Source organism: Rhodnius prolixus, unplaced genomic scaffold (assembly GCF_049639745.1).
Source record: "Rhodnius prolixus isolate KJV_2025 unplaced genomic scaffold, Rpr scaffold_1, whole genome shotgun sequence".
In the NCBI taxonomy this organism is placed as follows: Eukaryota; Metazoa; Arthropoda; class Insecta; order Hemiptera; family Reduviidae; genus Rhodnius; species Rhodnius prolixus.
This window is the reverse complement of record NW_027411581.1, coordinates 52,652,137-52,669,121: the sequence shown is the minus strand read 5'-3', so window position 1 is coordinate 52,669,121 and position 16,985 is coordinate 52,652,137. Positions and strand designations below refer to the sequence as shown.

Below are 16,985 nucleotides of genomic sequence, written 5' to 3'. Positions count from 1 at the left end.
CTACACAAAAGAAATTAAAATTTATTTAAAAATAAAAATCAATAAATAAATATGAAGTACTTTTAAGTTTTGTAGACTAGACTAAGAGTTAAAATTTATTTCACAATTCTGAATTTTCGTTGAATTTGCCAACAGTTTCTTATATATTCTTCTTTCTTTTTCCAACTGACAAAACAAAAACTACGGCGATCTCCATAATTAAATTTTCGTTTATGAACTATAATTTTTCTGAGTTCGAAGTCAAAGGAGAATATCTCAGTTAAAAACTTAAGAACTGTAGTAAGTGAAAATAGTGTTTTCTGAAAAGGTGTTCAGGTGATTTTTTGTTTTACAAGTATTTTGAATAAACTATTATTCATATTTAAAAATAGTAGTTTACAAACTAATTATTGAAAAAAAATTGGTTCATTTTACTAATGGAATAGAGCGATGGTTATGTTCGAACTGCTGGATAATATAATTCAAGTTTTATAAATTCTATAACGCTTATTGATTAATAACGCTTACTGGTTTCAGCTAATTTTCATCCATCTTAGAGATTGATTATTAAATGTATCTGCCGAAAACAAAGTGGAAGATGTAAAAACTTTCCACTAAAATTTTATGAACACACTGAAGGATGGTTCAGAGGGTAAAAAGACTAGAATTTAAACTATTAAAACAAGCGTAACGGTTTAATCATTAACATCAGGTGTGATTTGTCTTAAAAAATGCAAAATTGAATTTCGGTGTGTGTTATAAGCATACGAGAAAATACTTGCAATATTTTAACTATTAGGAGTAAAATATTTTTTCAATCACAGAGCTTATGATACAAAACAAATATTCATTCACATCTCAAGTAAATAAAAACTCATTGATTGATTGGTTAAACTCAAAAAAATTAGTATTAGCTCTTTAATTACAGTCATAGAGAATTAAAATTAAAAAAAGATATTTTATGATCTCATTACCAAATGAACGTTTGATTTAAATATAAAAATATATAAGAGGAACCCCGATAAATTAGGAGAATAAAATTTTATTTTACTTCAAACAAAATGATTATGAACCTTTAAGTGAGTCCTTTGAAGTTAAGACTGAGACTAGCTTGGAATACTGGGTAGAATTTGGTAGCCTAAAAATTAGTCTGGCTGTTCTTAAGAAGGCATTAGAGGCACAATGCACCGAAACAGCTGATAGGTGGTCCTAGAGAGGACTACGAACCGTATATGGCACAGCTAAATGCGCCTCAAATACAGCTATCACAACATGGTGTGCAGTCAATATGGTAAGAAAGATGGATGGAATCCTCAGGTAAGAGACAGGCGAAATAGTTCAATATTAGATAATCGCATAAAGTTGTGAATCCACATGTCCAAATGAGCATCGTAAACATCTTATTTTGATAAGTGCAACATGACATAGAAAAAAAATCAGCTCATAGTAGGAACAGATAGGCAACAGGCAAATGAACATGGTGGAAAATGGGAGAAAGCAACAAGTTTGTCTGGGAGATATATTAGGAAGTTATCGGCAGATAATGGAAAAATCTTGCAGAGAAACTTTAAATGGATCCGACTATGGAAGTATGAATCGAAGATGAAAATAACTGCTTAGAACAAAATAATTTTTAAATATTAAAAAAAAAGATAGTGATTAGTAAAAACATATGTACGAGAATTAAGAATTTCACTTTACCAGGTTCGTTTTTGAATGCTTGCTGTGTTCAACGAAAATAAATAATGGCGACGCGATAAGTCTTTATGGAATAGGTGGATGCATAAGATTACTAAGGGAACTAATCCGAGAAGAATGAGCGGCATTAGAAGTCTCCTTAAAGGAGGTAGAGTCTCAGAAAGCACATTGAATAGTCCCAGGAGTTTTCTCAGCAGTGGTGGAAACTGTACGAATTGTGTTAGTATAAAGGGCTTGTTTTAGAGTTCAGCTCTATCTTAGGAAATCTATTCTTTCCAACCGTGGAGCCGAGCACCATTCCAGACTCCTAAGTTTAATCAAACAGGCATAGCCACATAAGAGCTTAATTGAAGCTACAAAAGGTCCAATAGGTCGCAATCCTAAGAAAAGTGGCAATACCTCTTACCTATCAATACTAATAAAAATATCTTCAAAATCTGTAATGTAGCTTCTACTTACTTTTATTAGAGCAAAACCAACATGTTAAAAATTTAAAATAAATATGATTTTCAATCATTTAACACAAAAAAAGCACCTTCTTTCCTCCGTTAAAATTATAATACTTTTACTGAAGCATGCAATTTTACAAAAAATTATAATAATGTGGGATTTAGAACACCTGTCAGTCTTGGAATTATAAACAAATTACTTTAAGTCTTGAAATGAATACTGTTAGTAAAAACAAATTGTTTAAGAAAAATTAAATGTACAACCACAGTATGCAAAGGGTAAAACCATTGAAGTAACATACTCAAGTATACTTCAGGTCAATTCTTTAAAATAAAAAAAGGAGTATATCCTGACAGATCCAAGGTATGCAGTTTACATTCATATTTTTGAAACATTTTCGCATTCAAATTTTTACCTTTAGTTGTAAATATATCCAGTGGGCTCACGCGAGACTACTGTTAAAATTTTCATAATTGTAGATAATTTACATAATTCAACATTTTAATTCTTGAACATTCGATTATGCATTTATGTTTTTATAAAAAAGGAAACACAGAACAAGGCAAATAATGTGCATTAGTATTTACATTTATTTATAAAAGGAAGTTTAAATTTCACCAACTCGTTGGGTTGATTTAAAATCATCTGTTGATAGTCAGGCCTCTTTATACAAAAATACAATTGAATCTACGAGCAGAAAATTGGGCTTGAACATTCTGAGGCTAAAACGTTTTGTCACAATTTAAGTGCGAGTCACCTCCTTAAAAATTTCCAGTTCACCTTGGTATAAACTGAATATTTTTCACTCAATAATTAGCCCTACTTGGCGGAATAGACTTTCGATTACAATTTTATAACTATATAAAATGATAAATCCAATCAATAAACAATGTAATGCATTGCATACCTTGGCATTCATAGAAAATATACCTCTATTATTTCACACAAATAATTTAATAAAAGGACAAAATAAAATTAATACCTCTTTTCTTAAATTAAAATAAATTATAAATTACAACCAACTTAAAAATAAATTAAATTGGACGGATGGTTAATAAATGCATGTTACGGATTCTGTTTATTTCCTCTGCTGTCAAATGGAAATACCACTTCGCCTTACAGCTGCACTCAATATTGGATTCGGATCTGGTTCTTCAGTGATTATACATACTTTCATCCATTCTCGGTTTGTACTTGACTTTCTCAAAGCGTTGATGACAGCTTGCACATAAAGACCATCTTCGAATGTGGCTGCCAGCGCTACCGGTTCTTTGACCCAACCACGTTTGTCTTCAACAGGTAAAAAAGCTTCCCTCAATGCGCCCATCATCTTGAATAATCCTTTCATGTAAGGCCTCGGAATAGTATTCACCGCAACTGGGCTCAACGATATTGATCTTTGTAGATCTTCTACATCTAAATAGATCACATCCTCTTTCTCAGTACTGTTCTTATAACCGTACAGATCACCTCCACGTACTACCAGATAGCCGGTCTTACCACATACTAATACTTCCTGGCTGAATGTGCCTGGTATGTGTGTGTTCAACGTTACTGAAACTAAAGCACCTTTGCTCATTTGCATTTGAAATGCACAGAAATCCGCACTAGTTATGTTCCTTATACCTTGAATTTTATCAGTGTTTTTCGTGAAGGTTTTCACCAAACCATGAACATATGTAGCTCTTTGTAACGTTAAAAAGGATACTAAGTCAATCACATGACTACCAACTAATGTAAGTACACCACCGCCCATCGTCTCATCACAAAGCCAATCATAACTATCATGAAGTAGACTTCCCATCTGTACTCTTACATCTACGACGGTAATTTCGTCCTCTGCGCCTAGATAACCGTCAACAATAGCTCTTCTCATCTGAGCAAAAGCTGGCAAAAATCTCAGACTGTGATTCACTATGGAAATTAGACTTGGGTAGTACTGTGAAGCTCTGACCATTTTCAAAGCTTCACTTTGGCAAAGTCCACTCGGTTTGTCACATAAAACATGCTTACCTATGCCCAACGCTTTGACAGCAATCTGAGAATGAAGATTTGGAGAACAAATAATAAAAATTAAATCTACATCTTTTCTCAACAACACATCGTCAATTTTATTTGTATGAAATGGTATGTCTAATTCTTTAGCGATTTCCTCAGCTTCAAATAGTGTTCTTCCCCATATTGCTTCTATTTTAAAACCTTTTTCCCTTAAAAATGGCACAACCACTTTAACAATGTTCCCGGTTCCAAACACTCCGATACCAGGCAACATTTTATGTTTTTAAAAACTGTTAAAATTTAAAAAATTCTTTGACATCACAATAATTTTTTTAAAATTAACTAGAACCAGAAGTTACACCTACATCTCTTAACACATTGTTGACAAATCTAAATAGGGCGTGGAGACAGATGTTTTACCTTTCGATTGAATAACTACAATCGAGTGTCATCAACCTAAGCGATAACAATTTTATGAAATCAAATAACTCTTGTTTTAATAAACAAAAATTTTGTTCAGTACATTATATTGTTTAAAAACTAGTAGTTACAATTATGGGAATGTCCTAAAAACCAAAATTTAGATTAATAAGGGCAAGAGAAGCTCATTGCAGATTGTTTCGATTCAAACAACTCTTCCAATGTTTGTATAGTATAACCTTCCTCAACTATCGTAAACCGTACAATCATTTGATTCTGACCAGATTTCTTAGTATTTAAAAATTTGTTCAAGCCCTACTAGAAATTGTGCATTAAATATTTTTGATATGTAAACTGTACCCAGAACAGCACGAGTTCATCTTTAATTTGAGGAGTAGTGTAACTCTCACAAGTCTGTTATGCTTTTTATCATTAACCAACCCCCTCAAATTAAGATATTTGAGAAACTGCATGAATTGAAGGATATTATCTTCAAGAATTGCCTAAATTTACCTTTTTTAGGTGTCCTCTGCATCAAAAAGAGCCTGTAGAGGAAGCCGTCAGCATGCAAAGGCTTTTCCTCAACTCAGACCGAGGCTTGTCACAGATGAATGGAACTATAATAGTGATGAAATTTAGATCTCGCATGATATTTAAAGTCAATTTCATGCTTCCTAATTTATTTAAGAACTCTTATAAATTTTGATCTATTGAAGTTCACTCTAACTCTGCAAACAAGGATAATTAACAATGACGATATGGAATTGGAGCAGATATAGGGTTTTAAAGTTCAATGTCCCCATTACACTCAAACTCAGAGTCGCATTATCACGTTTTAGTATATTTAGAACACTTCGCAACTCAAATAATATTCTAGCTCTAAAATTGGGAGAAACATCAACGCTGGAGGTACATATAATAGTAAAGAACATATAGAATATTGAAATTTAAAGACCTCACATGACTATTAATTATTCAGTGTATGTTCAGATGTCATTGAAATGTTGATGAATCAATACAACTTTTTTTAGAATGCTATTGTAAGAAACATGCAATATAAAATTGGTATAATAATAAAACTATACAATTGCAATAATAACAGTTCAGAATATATGGATGTATGGATTTATGTATATACGGAATACTAGTAACTTATCTGTAAATGTCCACGTTTATGTTACATTACCTTGATTAAGTTTGACATTTGTTATTGTAATCTGTATAAAAAAAATTCGTCAGTTTTAAATTTATTATTTGAATTACTTATTTTTTTTTGATAAAAATTATTTTAACTTTTCTTTATTGCGTTGTTTATGATCAAAGATTTCCTTCCATACTCGTAATTCTTGCAGATGATCATCTCTATCATTGTAAGCTCCTTGAGTTCCATTTGGTAAAAAAAAAATAAAAAAAATGTTAGGTTTCTTTAACGCTATTTCTTCCCTAGTTTAATATGCCTACTTCCAACAAAAATTGTATAAGACCACTTTGTTATTTAAATAAAAATAACTGGAAATAATAAGTCTGTCTTTAAGAAGTCATTTAGCGAATATTATACACTTAATATTTTTTACCGTAAATTTTCATGTTAAAGAAAAAGTAGAAGAGTAATTCTTTTAAGAAGACGATAATAAGGATGCACAAATTATTCCTCTAACACTGATACCGCTTTGGTTAATAGTGGAAAGAATTCATTAGAGAGTTCATTCGACAACTAAGAAAACAAAAATAAATAAACAGGACCTTTTCGCAGAATTAGAGCAGTTACGTCCATTGTACAGGTGTAAACTGAATATTAAATTAAATTACAATCTCATATTGTAGAAAACTGTGCGAGAAGCTAGCCTATGTTATTTGATCAAACGTCAAACTGACATTCTAACAGAAAGTGGAACTGAAATCGGCCTACTTGTGCTTTACAACCGGTACTGTGTGGATTAATCTTGAGGGAAGTGAAACTCTAGCGCCAAAAATCATCAAACAGCAAAAGTGTAGTGATATTGACGTGAAATTTAATGGAAATACAAGCTATCGCCTATTATTCCTTCGCAAGGCTTATTTGGCATATACTGGTAGGGAGTCCTGTTTGGGTTTGACAATAAAGGGCAAGTGTACGAGATGTCGACACGCCAAAAAATATTTAACCAGAAATACACGTACTGCCAAATTTGGTTAAAGGCTAAGAACAAAGAGCCATAAAAAATGTAAAATTGTTTGTCTGAATTATTGCCTCAATTGGTATCGACAAAAAATACATTAAAGACAGAATTTAAAAAAAAAAAATATTGCAAAATGTTACTATCCCATAAAATAACTACCTCAAAACGGTATGACAAATGAATGAAACTACCGACTCTTCATACGGTTTAAAAAGGGACTTTTTACATTTTTGGTAGAAATAGTGTTAATTCTATTAAAAGTAGAGAATGGCTAACCTATCCGCTTGCGCATTCTGTTGGCACTTTTTACAACTGAAGCTTAATTGAATTGAAATTGAAAAGTTTGTTTTAACATTTTTTTGAAGAAAAATGAAAATTAATACCAAATGTCTTTTAAAATTTGCTTATAAAATTTCCATTACTTGTTTCAAATGAAAAATACTGTTATTATGATTTTTTCTGAATAAGTATCATCATTTCAAGTCGGTTTAACAATACAAAAACAAGAAACGTAGAAGTTCTATTTTCTAATGTTTTAAATGTTTCATAAAATTTACATACCTAAATTCAAATTAAGATTTCTGCTACCAGTTATTATCGGTCCAATTTCTGATTCACCTGGACATGGTCTGTAAATTGGTCCATCTTTCCAAACTAGATCAAACCCACCAATGCGAATTTCATTACCAGAGGTCCTTTAACGAAAAATAAAATATATTTAAATGATAAAACTAGATTTAGTCAGGTGCAAAAGTGTGCACTTGTGAATGAGAAGCACAAAACTACTACAAAGAAAAAATCTACTACAAAGGAATTTTTCAGAGTAGAGATTTTTAAAACTAGGTTTGTAGTAGGGTCAGTTTTTGATCGGTAGTTATCATCCTCAGTGTCGTACTTCCAATCCACGGGGATTTCTTAAGCGCCTTCTGTCTTCATCTCCTATCTTTCGCGATCTCACTTCTCTCCACACCACATTCTTCTCTATTCAAATCTCTTATCACTCCTCCAATCACTCTACTCACTTCTCTGGATTCAGAAATCACTCCCAATTGCAATCACTCGCAATTTTTTTTCTGGAATGCCAGCGAGTTGAACTCCCATAGAAACGAACTGGAGATATTTCTAAATTACAAACGGATTGATGCTGTACTTATGACCGAGACTAACTTTACAATCAAATATTAAATAACTGAGTACACAATACTGGGTACACTGGGCTGATTATTCGGACGCTGCCGAATATGGTGGCGCTGCTATTTTAGCAAGAAATACTCTAAATCATCATGAAATTCCTTCCTACCAGAGAGTTCATTCAATCTACAGCCACTGATTCAGATCTACAGCCTCTTGGGTTCAATCTAGCATCAGTTTGTTGCCTTCTCAATACATCTATTTCAGCAATGGATTTTCCAATCTCTAGAGTCAAAATTTCTTGCTGGAGAAGATTATAATGCCAAGCATCCTCACTGTCATACTTCCAATCCATGGAGACGAACAGTTTTGGATGTTCTTTTACTTAAACACGACCTTTAAGCACGTTTAAACACGAACTTAAATACGATGTTATTGCACCAGATTGACCTAAATTCTGGCCAACTGCACAGTCCATAGGACACCAAAACTACCGGTACCCATTTACAAAGACATTTATACTTATTTACTGACTTATCTTACGACCACAACCCTGTACTCTTTACCCTCAGTACAGTTCTTAAACCCATTCATTCACCTCTAATAACAGGACCTATAGACTGGACTCTCTTCTGAACTATCTTAGCAAACAAACTGAATCGGCTAATATCATTAAAAAAATCACCTGACGAAGTAAACAAAGCAGTAAACAATACCTCAATTCAAATAAATATTTCTATTTCGAAATCCACCAAATGCACTTAACTAAAGAATAATTTTCGACAACACAATGTACCTATTACCATACGAATGATCATTTGAGAGGAACGAAGAGCCCGCGCATGTAGCAACATACTGCTATCCTAGCGACAAACTGACCTTCAACAGACTGACGAGACTACTGAAACGAGCATTACAAAAACACAGATCTTTGAAATAATGACGAATGACCCCCCTGGAATCTGGCTGATAATCTCTCTCTCTGGACAGCTACCAAAAGACTTGTAAAGTTTTAAATTTGATTCTTCTTTTCTTACACATGACGACGTACCTTGGGCTTACCGATAATGAAATAACGACAGAATTTAAAAACTCTTTTTAATGAATTCACATCTCCCCCTCGTATTCAAGAAGAATAGTATAGAGGTAACGGCAGACCTAGACGTTCCTTTACTTGGAAATTCTTTTTATTAAAGATGATCCACAACCAAATAAACCTTCACACCTTTCAAACCCTTACCGACTTATCAGTTTGTTATCCATTTAAAATAAATAGCTATTTAAACAGATCTACCCTAAGCTGGAATCGGAGAATATCATCCAACACATCAGTTTGGCTTTCGGCAACAGCTCAGCACTATACACGTCACAGAACAGAGAACGCCAAAGAATCTTCATAGGAACGGAAACAATATTGCTGTGAGTTTACTTTTTAACGTTATCTTTGGTAACCATAGTAACATAGTGGAAAAATGCAAAATCCATTATATCCTACGGTATGAATTTTGACAATAGGCTACAATAATTAGAAAATGTCTTTTGGTTTGGAACCACAGATCTGCACCTACTCATGTTCAGATTATGGAGGCCAGAGATTCTTCATTGCTCTTTCACTGCAATCCACTAACTCACTAATAAATCCCTCCTAAGCTCCAAGTAATGGGATCCAAGAAGACTTAATTTTGGGGTAAATGTTTCTGCAACCTACTATTTAACCTAACCGAAAACCTTTGTAAAATGGTATCCCATTTTATTTACACAACTACACTTTAATTGTGAGATAAAATAGTGATTGCCATACCAATTGTAAAAATAAATAAAACTAGAATTACTCACCTGCCTTCAAAATCAATCACATTTAAAAGATCAGTTATCAAATTGTACTTCATCACTCGGTCTTCATCGTCTGTAGCATCCAAAGATGGCGAAGAGTTTACTTCTAGTAACCATCTAAAATAGTTAACACTATTCGATGACATTATTTCAAACTGGAGGACCTCAAATCAAAGTTAGTGGAGGATTGAAAACGTACGTACAATATATTAGATACACTTTTATTATAGAAGTAATCTTGGAAAACTAATTTAAAAATCACCTTTTTAGAAAGAACTGTTAAGGGAAGACCTATTTATACAAAATGTTGTTAAATGAGAAGCTACTTTTTGGCAAATAATACTATAGCTTATAAAATAGTTTTAATGTACATTTGAAATTATATACACCAATTTGACGCATTGTTTTTCTGGCAATGATGTTTCATGCTTATTAATTCTTAATAAACAACTCCATTCAGGAAAGGAATGAGCTCAGTGATTAGGTCCATCGTGGATATCCCGAGTTCTGAATCCATCTTTCTTCCTTGGAGCTTCTTACAGCTTACTTTTCGGTGATAGCCAGTGTTTTCTGTAACGAGAGAACACTGTCCGGTGACCGACCGTGTCCTGAAAAAAGCTCCAGGAAATAAATGCAAAACTTATTTTTAATTTTTATAGTCGGCAGAAAAAAATAAATCTTCATGGTGCGCAATATAGCCAAAATGTTAAGAAACCAGTGCTTTAGACATTACTCTCTTAGGCAAAGAGTTATACTAACGGTCTCAGATCAGTATCGATGATCACATCATATCCGTACATCTCTATACAATGCTTATTGTGCGATATTGTCTTTGATACAGACTTCAAACTCGTTATAATGATATTAGCGATATCCTGCAATAAAGTTTCAACAGCTTGTGCACCATGTTTTGCTGTTAGATACTGGCGAACTCTTCCTATTGGCCATTTAAATCCCTCAAATTAAAAAAGGGTATATTAGGTTATTTTTAGTAATTAATTTAAACAATTTCTTTCTAAAAAAAACTAGACAATTTCGATGAATTTACTTACTCTTATTTCTGCAGCTTTTGCTAACTGGATGGAACAGTTGGTTAGATGTCCATACAAGTCCGAAAGGTCGTCCAAATTAAAAGGTTTACCACAGAACCTGGCAAAACCGTCACGGGCGATCCAAACGATCATTGGAAGAAACTAGAAAGTTCAGCAAAAAAATTTTCATTTGTGGCCACAAATGAACTTCTTATCCTATTACATTATTACATTTTATAATAATAATAATTATTATTTTTGGCTTCTGGAGCCGAGCAAACTAGTCACTTAATTACTATAGTTATTATACTACTCAATTGGCAAACTTTTTTAAAACTAAAACTTAAACATTACAAGTTCCTGACAAAGATTTATGATTGGGTTCACACCGGCAGGTTACAGTGTCTAGCTTGTATAAACTAAAAATAGAACTTTTACAATACTTTAGCTTTAATCAGTTCTTAAACATCCAAATAATAAATTATCACAACTGCATAGCGTGTACAGTAAGTAAAAAAGATGAAACGTAAATGAAGTAAGAGCGTTTACAGCGCCATCGCACATGAACTGGCTTGATTTCTTGAGCGATGGCAGCTGTAATAGGCCCTAAATAAAAGCGTTAGGAAGGGCTACCGACTTCTTTCTGAAGGGCCACTTTATGAATTAATATATAATATTTTTATTCAAAACTTATGAAACAATATTATTCTTAAAGCTTTCTCTGTATTCGTTGTTTTATTATTATCAAAAAGATATTTTTATTTTTAAATGATTTATTGTTAAATGTTTTTCTACTTTAACTTTATGTTAAAATTTCGATATGAAAGAATTCCGTTTATCGCAAAAAGTAAAGCAATGAACTGGTGGATTGCTTGGGGTGAACTGGACATGTCCGAAGTCCAAATCGCTTCTATCAGCAACCAGCTTTGAAAGGATTATCGATGCCACTAGCAAGAAAAATTTCCTTTAGGAAATGAGAAGGTACTATAAAGGAAAGCTCTGGCCTAAGAACTAAAGGAAAGGTTCGAAATGTTGTGCGAATTTTTTTCGCTTTGGTCTTCAATTGGAAGAGACCTTATATGGCGAACTAGCCTAGCGTTCCAACGCAGTTTGAAAGAGTAAAGAACATGGCGTTGTTTTCTGGCCTATGCTATATATCTAACAATTACTGAACAATCTATTCAGTGAAGAGATATCTTCTGATTAAATGTTTTGGGTTTATGATTCAACGTTTTTGACGCATCTACACGAGCACTTACTCACACGAAATAACCTTTGAACATTCTTCGATTTTCCTTTTTTGAGTTAAGCTGACTGCCCAATTTAAGTTTAATTAGTAAAAACCATTTTATCGAACTCAGGGACCTTAAAAATATAATTTTCATAAAAACTCAAAAAACGAAAACCTGCACGGTTTGATAAAATTCCTTTTGCTAGTAAAAATTTATACTCAAGAGTTCAAAATATTGTGGTTAAAACATGACAAACCCACCGAGGTGACCAGTACAAAGATCCTGATGTCAAATTTCCTCCCACCGACCAGGTACGGGTTGGTGATATACACTTGGACAATCCACTCTTCTGGCGTCTCCCGCTCACGGTCTTCCAGGACAAGTACAGAATTATTTTGGTAATCACTTGGAGCTCCACTCTGCGTGGAGCCAGTCCAATCTCGGGTCATCTTCCAGTCGTTTAGATCTTTGATTCTGTACGCATGGAAAATAATAAAAATAATAGCAAGAAAGATGAAAAAAACAAAATAACCTAACGATGAACTGTTCTAGTAATTTCTTTATTTATATGTAAAACATAGTCCATTTTTGGACTCTGAGGCCCTCAAAATTGATACTTTAATGAAAACTAGGTATCGAAAATTGACTTGATATCGCCATACACTTTTTTAAAAAAGTGGGATGCTTGTTTGAGTGCGTAAGTGTGACTCAAGTAGAGAAACCCTCTAAATTGATGATTACAAAATTTAATTTGAAGCGGAGTTGGCTACTCTCTTATAGAAGAACTTATGAATAGATTTTTTCCATTAATTTAACATAACCTCATTCATGTTATTTTAACAGATTATTGTTAATCGATATTACTTTTTAAAAAGAAAAATTCTACTTCCTTTACTCCCAGATGCTGGTTTTACAATATAAATTCTTCCAGGATTTCTTCTATAATAATCGGACAATAATATGTAGTCATTCTGGAACAAAATGAAGTAAAAATAGATAAATAAATTTCAGAGGTAAAAATAAAACTAAAATATTATAGACAAAAGTGAATTTTAAATTCTCACAGGTAATTCAAATGTTGTAGGAATGCAATCGCATAATTTGGCCTCTTGTTCTTTTCCCTGTTTTAAAAGTGATCGCCTATTTACAAAAATCATAACCTATTAAAGATTTTATTAATGGTTTATGTTACAATAATTTAAGGAATCAATATGAAAATCTAGAAGGTAAGTAATGGAATACGTGGTGTAGGTTTATTTGGAGATTTAAAAGGGATTTATCTGATTGAATGGGCCAGTAGCAAGAATTCGTTTCCAAGAAATAACATCTTGCGAATATTTCCCTTACATGGAATTGATTTTATACAAGGTTCTTTTTTGGAAATTCTCCAGTTGCCTCGAGCATGATTACAACCTGTGATAGGTCCTCCGCTAGGAAACAATGTTCCCTCTTCAGGTTCAGGTCCACAAGGTCTCTGGAAAACTCGATCAAAGATTCCAGAATTAGGTGGCAAGCCAACCATACTTCCATGTAGTGTAAGCCTAGAGCTTAGGCGTTACGACTATCAGCGAACAGTTTCTGAGTATAAGGAAGAAACTAGGGCTTCGTCAGGCGAATTACCCTTAACGACATTTTGTTTCTACGGATGGTTAATTGATGACAGAACAGTGCTGGTTTGTGCCTTTTAGTTTAGACTCAGATAAGAACCTTATTGACATTGGCATTAATCTTATTACTACAGCTGTATGGCTGCCATTGAAAAGGTAGGTATTTTACACCGTTGAAAGGAATCAACTCAAATTAGATTCTTCGTGGTTTGCCTGGCAGCCCTAAGGCTCTGAAGCCTGCTAGTAAGTACTAATTCCTAATTAATCTTATCGTGCTGTGCTAAATCTTTTGGTGACAGTGAATTCTGTTTCATTATCTTGTCCCCTAGCCATTCCAAGATTCTAGGGATCAATTATGCCAATAAGATGCAGAGAGGAGCTTCGTTAGTCACAATTATACCTCAAACTGCTACCTCTGTATCCTACTAGCTTTAATAGAACGAAGGTGGAGCAGTGGATCGCAAAAGAACACCGCAAGAGGGGGTTCACGCTGAAGACTTTCAGTTACTAAGCCTTGAAGCATTTGGCAAATTCACAAAGACGATTTAACAAGACTTAGGTCTAACAAATAAAAGTTCAAAAAATAAATGAAACATTCGTGTGCAGAGATTGAATGTATATTGGATCTTGAAACTCATCACGGCTTAAAACATTTACAGCAACTTTCGTCTTGCAAGGGTAAAGTGTTTGTCTGAAGGTTTTAGTAAGGTGCATTTTAAAAACGATGTTTAGCTTCAATTAAAAAGTGGGTACGCTAACCTCAATCATTGCAAAATCATCTTTCCCTGGACGGTAGTGGTACTGGTAGTGTTAAGAATCATTTCGGCTGTTAGGTTGGAATATTCACATATATTCTAAGATCAATGAAGAAATGGTCTAGTCTGCTTCAACACTTCATTAAGAGGCTACTGAGAAATCCAAGAAAAAAAAATACTTACTTATAACGACCAATATTCCTAGCAAGAAGACTTTTTTTGGAAATTTCATAATAATTTCTAAAATGTGGCACAATTTGGTTAGGTCCCAGAGGTTTATCAAGTACAAGTTGTAAATTGTGCAATTCACACCAATAAAGATCCCAATTGTCACTTTCGCCTTCCACCTGAAAGGCAGATTTGATTGGTTAGAGTTCGCAGATTCCATATTCCTGGAAGAAGCTTATGCTAGTAGAGAGAGCTTCTGTACGTTAATTCGACCTTCTAAACTTTAGATATTTTTGTGTTCGTTTTTTTGCATAATTTCTTTCAGTTCTATTTCTAGATTTTTTCGCAGGTTAGTATTCAATCCCGATGGAGGTGCTAAAGTAAAGGCTATCGTGGCGCAAACTGCAATGATTTTAAGTAGACAGATGTTCAAAACTCTTTTAATTCCAGTTATTGTAATTTATTATTAATAATTAAAATTATCATAATAAATATTATTTTATTAAAACATACCATTTGCCAACCTCTTTCCTTTAATACTCTTTGAATCGCGCTGTAGGAAACGTCCACACGATATCGGATCTTCCGTGGAAATTTGGATACTCCTGTAAAATTAATTATAATCTTAATAATGAAATACATACACGATATTCTCTTACTGCTATTTAAAAATGTTTTACTTTTGTAGATTTTTTCAAACTACGAAATTTAAAATGTTTTCAATCCTTGAAAACTTGATCTAGTTTGTGAAACTGCTTACCAAAATGGCACTCTATGGGGACCTAGAAAAATTTCTTATAATAAAAGATATTGATTAGAAAAATTACTCAAATCAAGAACATTGGTACTTAGTGTTTATTTGAAGTTTGAAGGAAAGCTGAAGGAAATTTTGGAAAAATTATCAAGACAAGTTAAAAATCCTTTTAGCTAAGTGAAAGTTTCGTTGTAAATTTTTTTTTAAACTTTGAATTTTAGCAACACATTTTATCCTTATTTATTATAAATTAGTCAAAGGACTGAACATTACACTGAAATAGAACTCTTTTTTTTGTTTTTCTATGCAAAAAGAATACATAACCCATGCTAATACACTGAAACACACCCATGGTCATAAACCTTCAGACGAGTTCCATACAAAAAACAGGAACTTTATTTCCATATAAACCATCAAATTCAGAATAAATATCACAGATCTTTTAACAAACTCAAGTTCATATTAAGTAAATATACAACTTCTTAACACATATTAAAGCATTTTCTTTTAATATTTATTTATACATTTTCATTATTAATTTATAATAATATTCTTTTGTTATGAAACCATTATTTATTTTGCTTTATTTTATTATTATTTATTTATCTTCCTTTCTATTAAATTAAGCTTAATGCTTTTAAATTGTACTTCTTCGACTCAGCTAATTCAACTTCAAATCATCACAGAAAGAAACTCTACAACACTTCATTATCTGTTAAATAATTTTTTTGTTTTTCTAAATTCATAGGCTCTCTTTTATGTAAAGAAAATTGAACTTTTAGAATGGTGTGTAAACAACCACCTCTTCAAGAAGTAGCTTCTATTTTCTGGATAAATCTTACAAATAATATAAGTTGTACGCCAAATTTAGTAAAATATGTATAGAATTTTAAAAAAAAGTAAAGAATTTATTCGGTAAAGTAGTTGATCGCGAACTTGCAGTTAGGACCCCCGGCGAGACCCAATCGATATACGAGTTTCAGTTTCCAGTGATCTGTCTTTGAGTTCACGGCACATTTTCTTGAAACCACTTTCTCAAGTATAGGCTGTCCTCAAAACGACATTTCTGATGAAACTCTGTATCGACAATCGAACATGATCGCAATACTTTCTTTACAATTAGAACGTGTATGTAATAAATGCGTATAATTCTTTAATCTTTTTTTTAATTTTTTTTGTTTAATCTATTTTGGAATAAATATTAGAAAAGCTACACTTCCTATATTTGTCAGCAAATTACATTTGAAATACGATCGTAATTCCGACACTAGTCGCATTGAGTAATCTCGGGGATCATATTTCAAATTTTGTAAAACATTTTTTATTTATTTACCTTTTTGGCCTTTTGCTGACCTCATGGCCTTCAACCTCAACAATAACAGTCACACTACTAAAACAGATAATATTATGGGGTTTTATTGTCGTATCTATTTCTAATTATTCGCTATTAAATTTTATTTGTTAATCTTAGATCTTAGATCTTAGATTTGTTAATCTAATCTCCTTTTCTGATTTTGTTATTTTATTAACTTGAAGTAATAAAACCCACTTATACTTCCTGTAATAATACTTTCTAATTAGAGGAAGGACTGCAATAGCTTTATGTTTTAAAAATACAGTATTTTTGTAGTTATAAATTTTGATTTCTCTAAGCATGAATAAAAAATATTCTGGTGTCAACTCGTAAATTTAAATGAGTTTCAACTAGCAATAATCGCACCTCAGGAGGCCTTCATTGGTTACGATATTGCCACTGCGCAAGGTTTTTAT

General features: G+C 32.7%; 2 protein-coding genes and 1 pseudogene across 10 annotated transcripts in view; all 3 read right to left on the bottom strand.

The window, feature by feature from the left end:
• Positions 1–16,985, bottom strand: part of LOC141449686 (probable tubulin polyglutamylase TTLL9) — a 43,401-nt gene that overhangs the window by 489 nt on the left and 25,927 nt on the right. For 6 of the 9 annotated variants that reach the window (XM_074119355.1, XM_074119351.1, XM_074119382.1 and 3 more), the window contains 10 exons: positions 14,975–15,066; positions 14,477–14,640; positions 12,996–13,071; positions 12,796–12,902; positions 12,192–12,405; positions 10,721–10,861; positions 10,428–10,624; positions 9,672–9,785; positions 7,266–7,399; positions 4,831–5,923 (listed from right to left, as the gene is read on the bottom strand). In XM_074119355.1, the coding sequence (XP_073975456.1) occupies positions 5,829–5,923; positions 7,266–7,399; positions 9,672–9,785; positions 10,428–10,624; positions 10,721–10,861; positions 12,192–12,405; positions 12,796–12,902; positions 12,996–13,071; positions 14,477–14,640; positions 14,975–15,066 (1,334 nt within the window). In that variant the 3' untranslated portion in view covers positions 4,831–5,828. Of the gene's footprint in view, positions 1–4,830; positions 5,924–7,265; positions 7,400–9,671; positions 9,786–10,427; positions 10,625–10,720; positions 10,862–12,191; positions 12,406–12,795; positions 12,903–12,995; positions 13,072–14,476; positions 14,641–14,974; positions 15,067–15,141; positions 15,244–16,548; positions 16,606–16,985 lie in introns of those variants that run through there. The other 3 variants (XM_074119390.1, XM_074119373.1, XM_074119358.1) reach the window with 3 other exon arrangements.
• LOC141449748 (glucose-fructose oxidoreductase domain-containing protein 1) lies at positions 2–4,517 on the bottom strand. Its single transcript, XM_074119481.1, has one exon. The coding sequence runs from the start codon at positions 4,397–4,399 to the stop codon at positions 3,221–3,223; it is 1,179 nt and encodes a 392-aa protein (XP_073975582.1). The 5' UTR covers positions 4,400–4,517; the 3' UTR covers positions 2–3,220.
• LOC141446421 (U4 spliceosomal RNA) lies at positions 16,830–16,980 on the bottom strand (annotated as a pseudogene).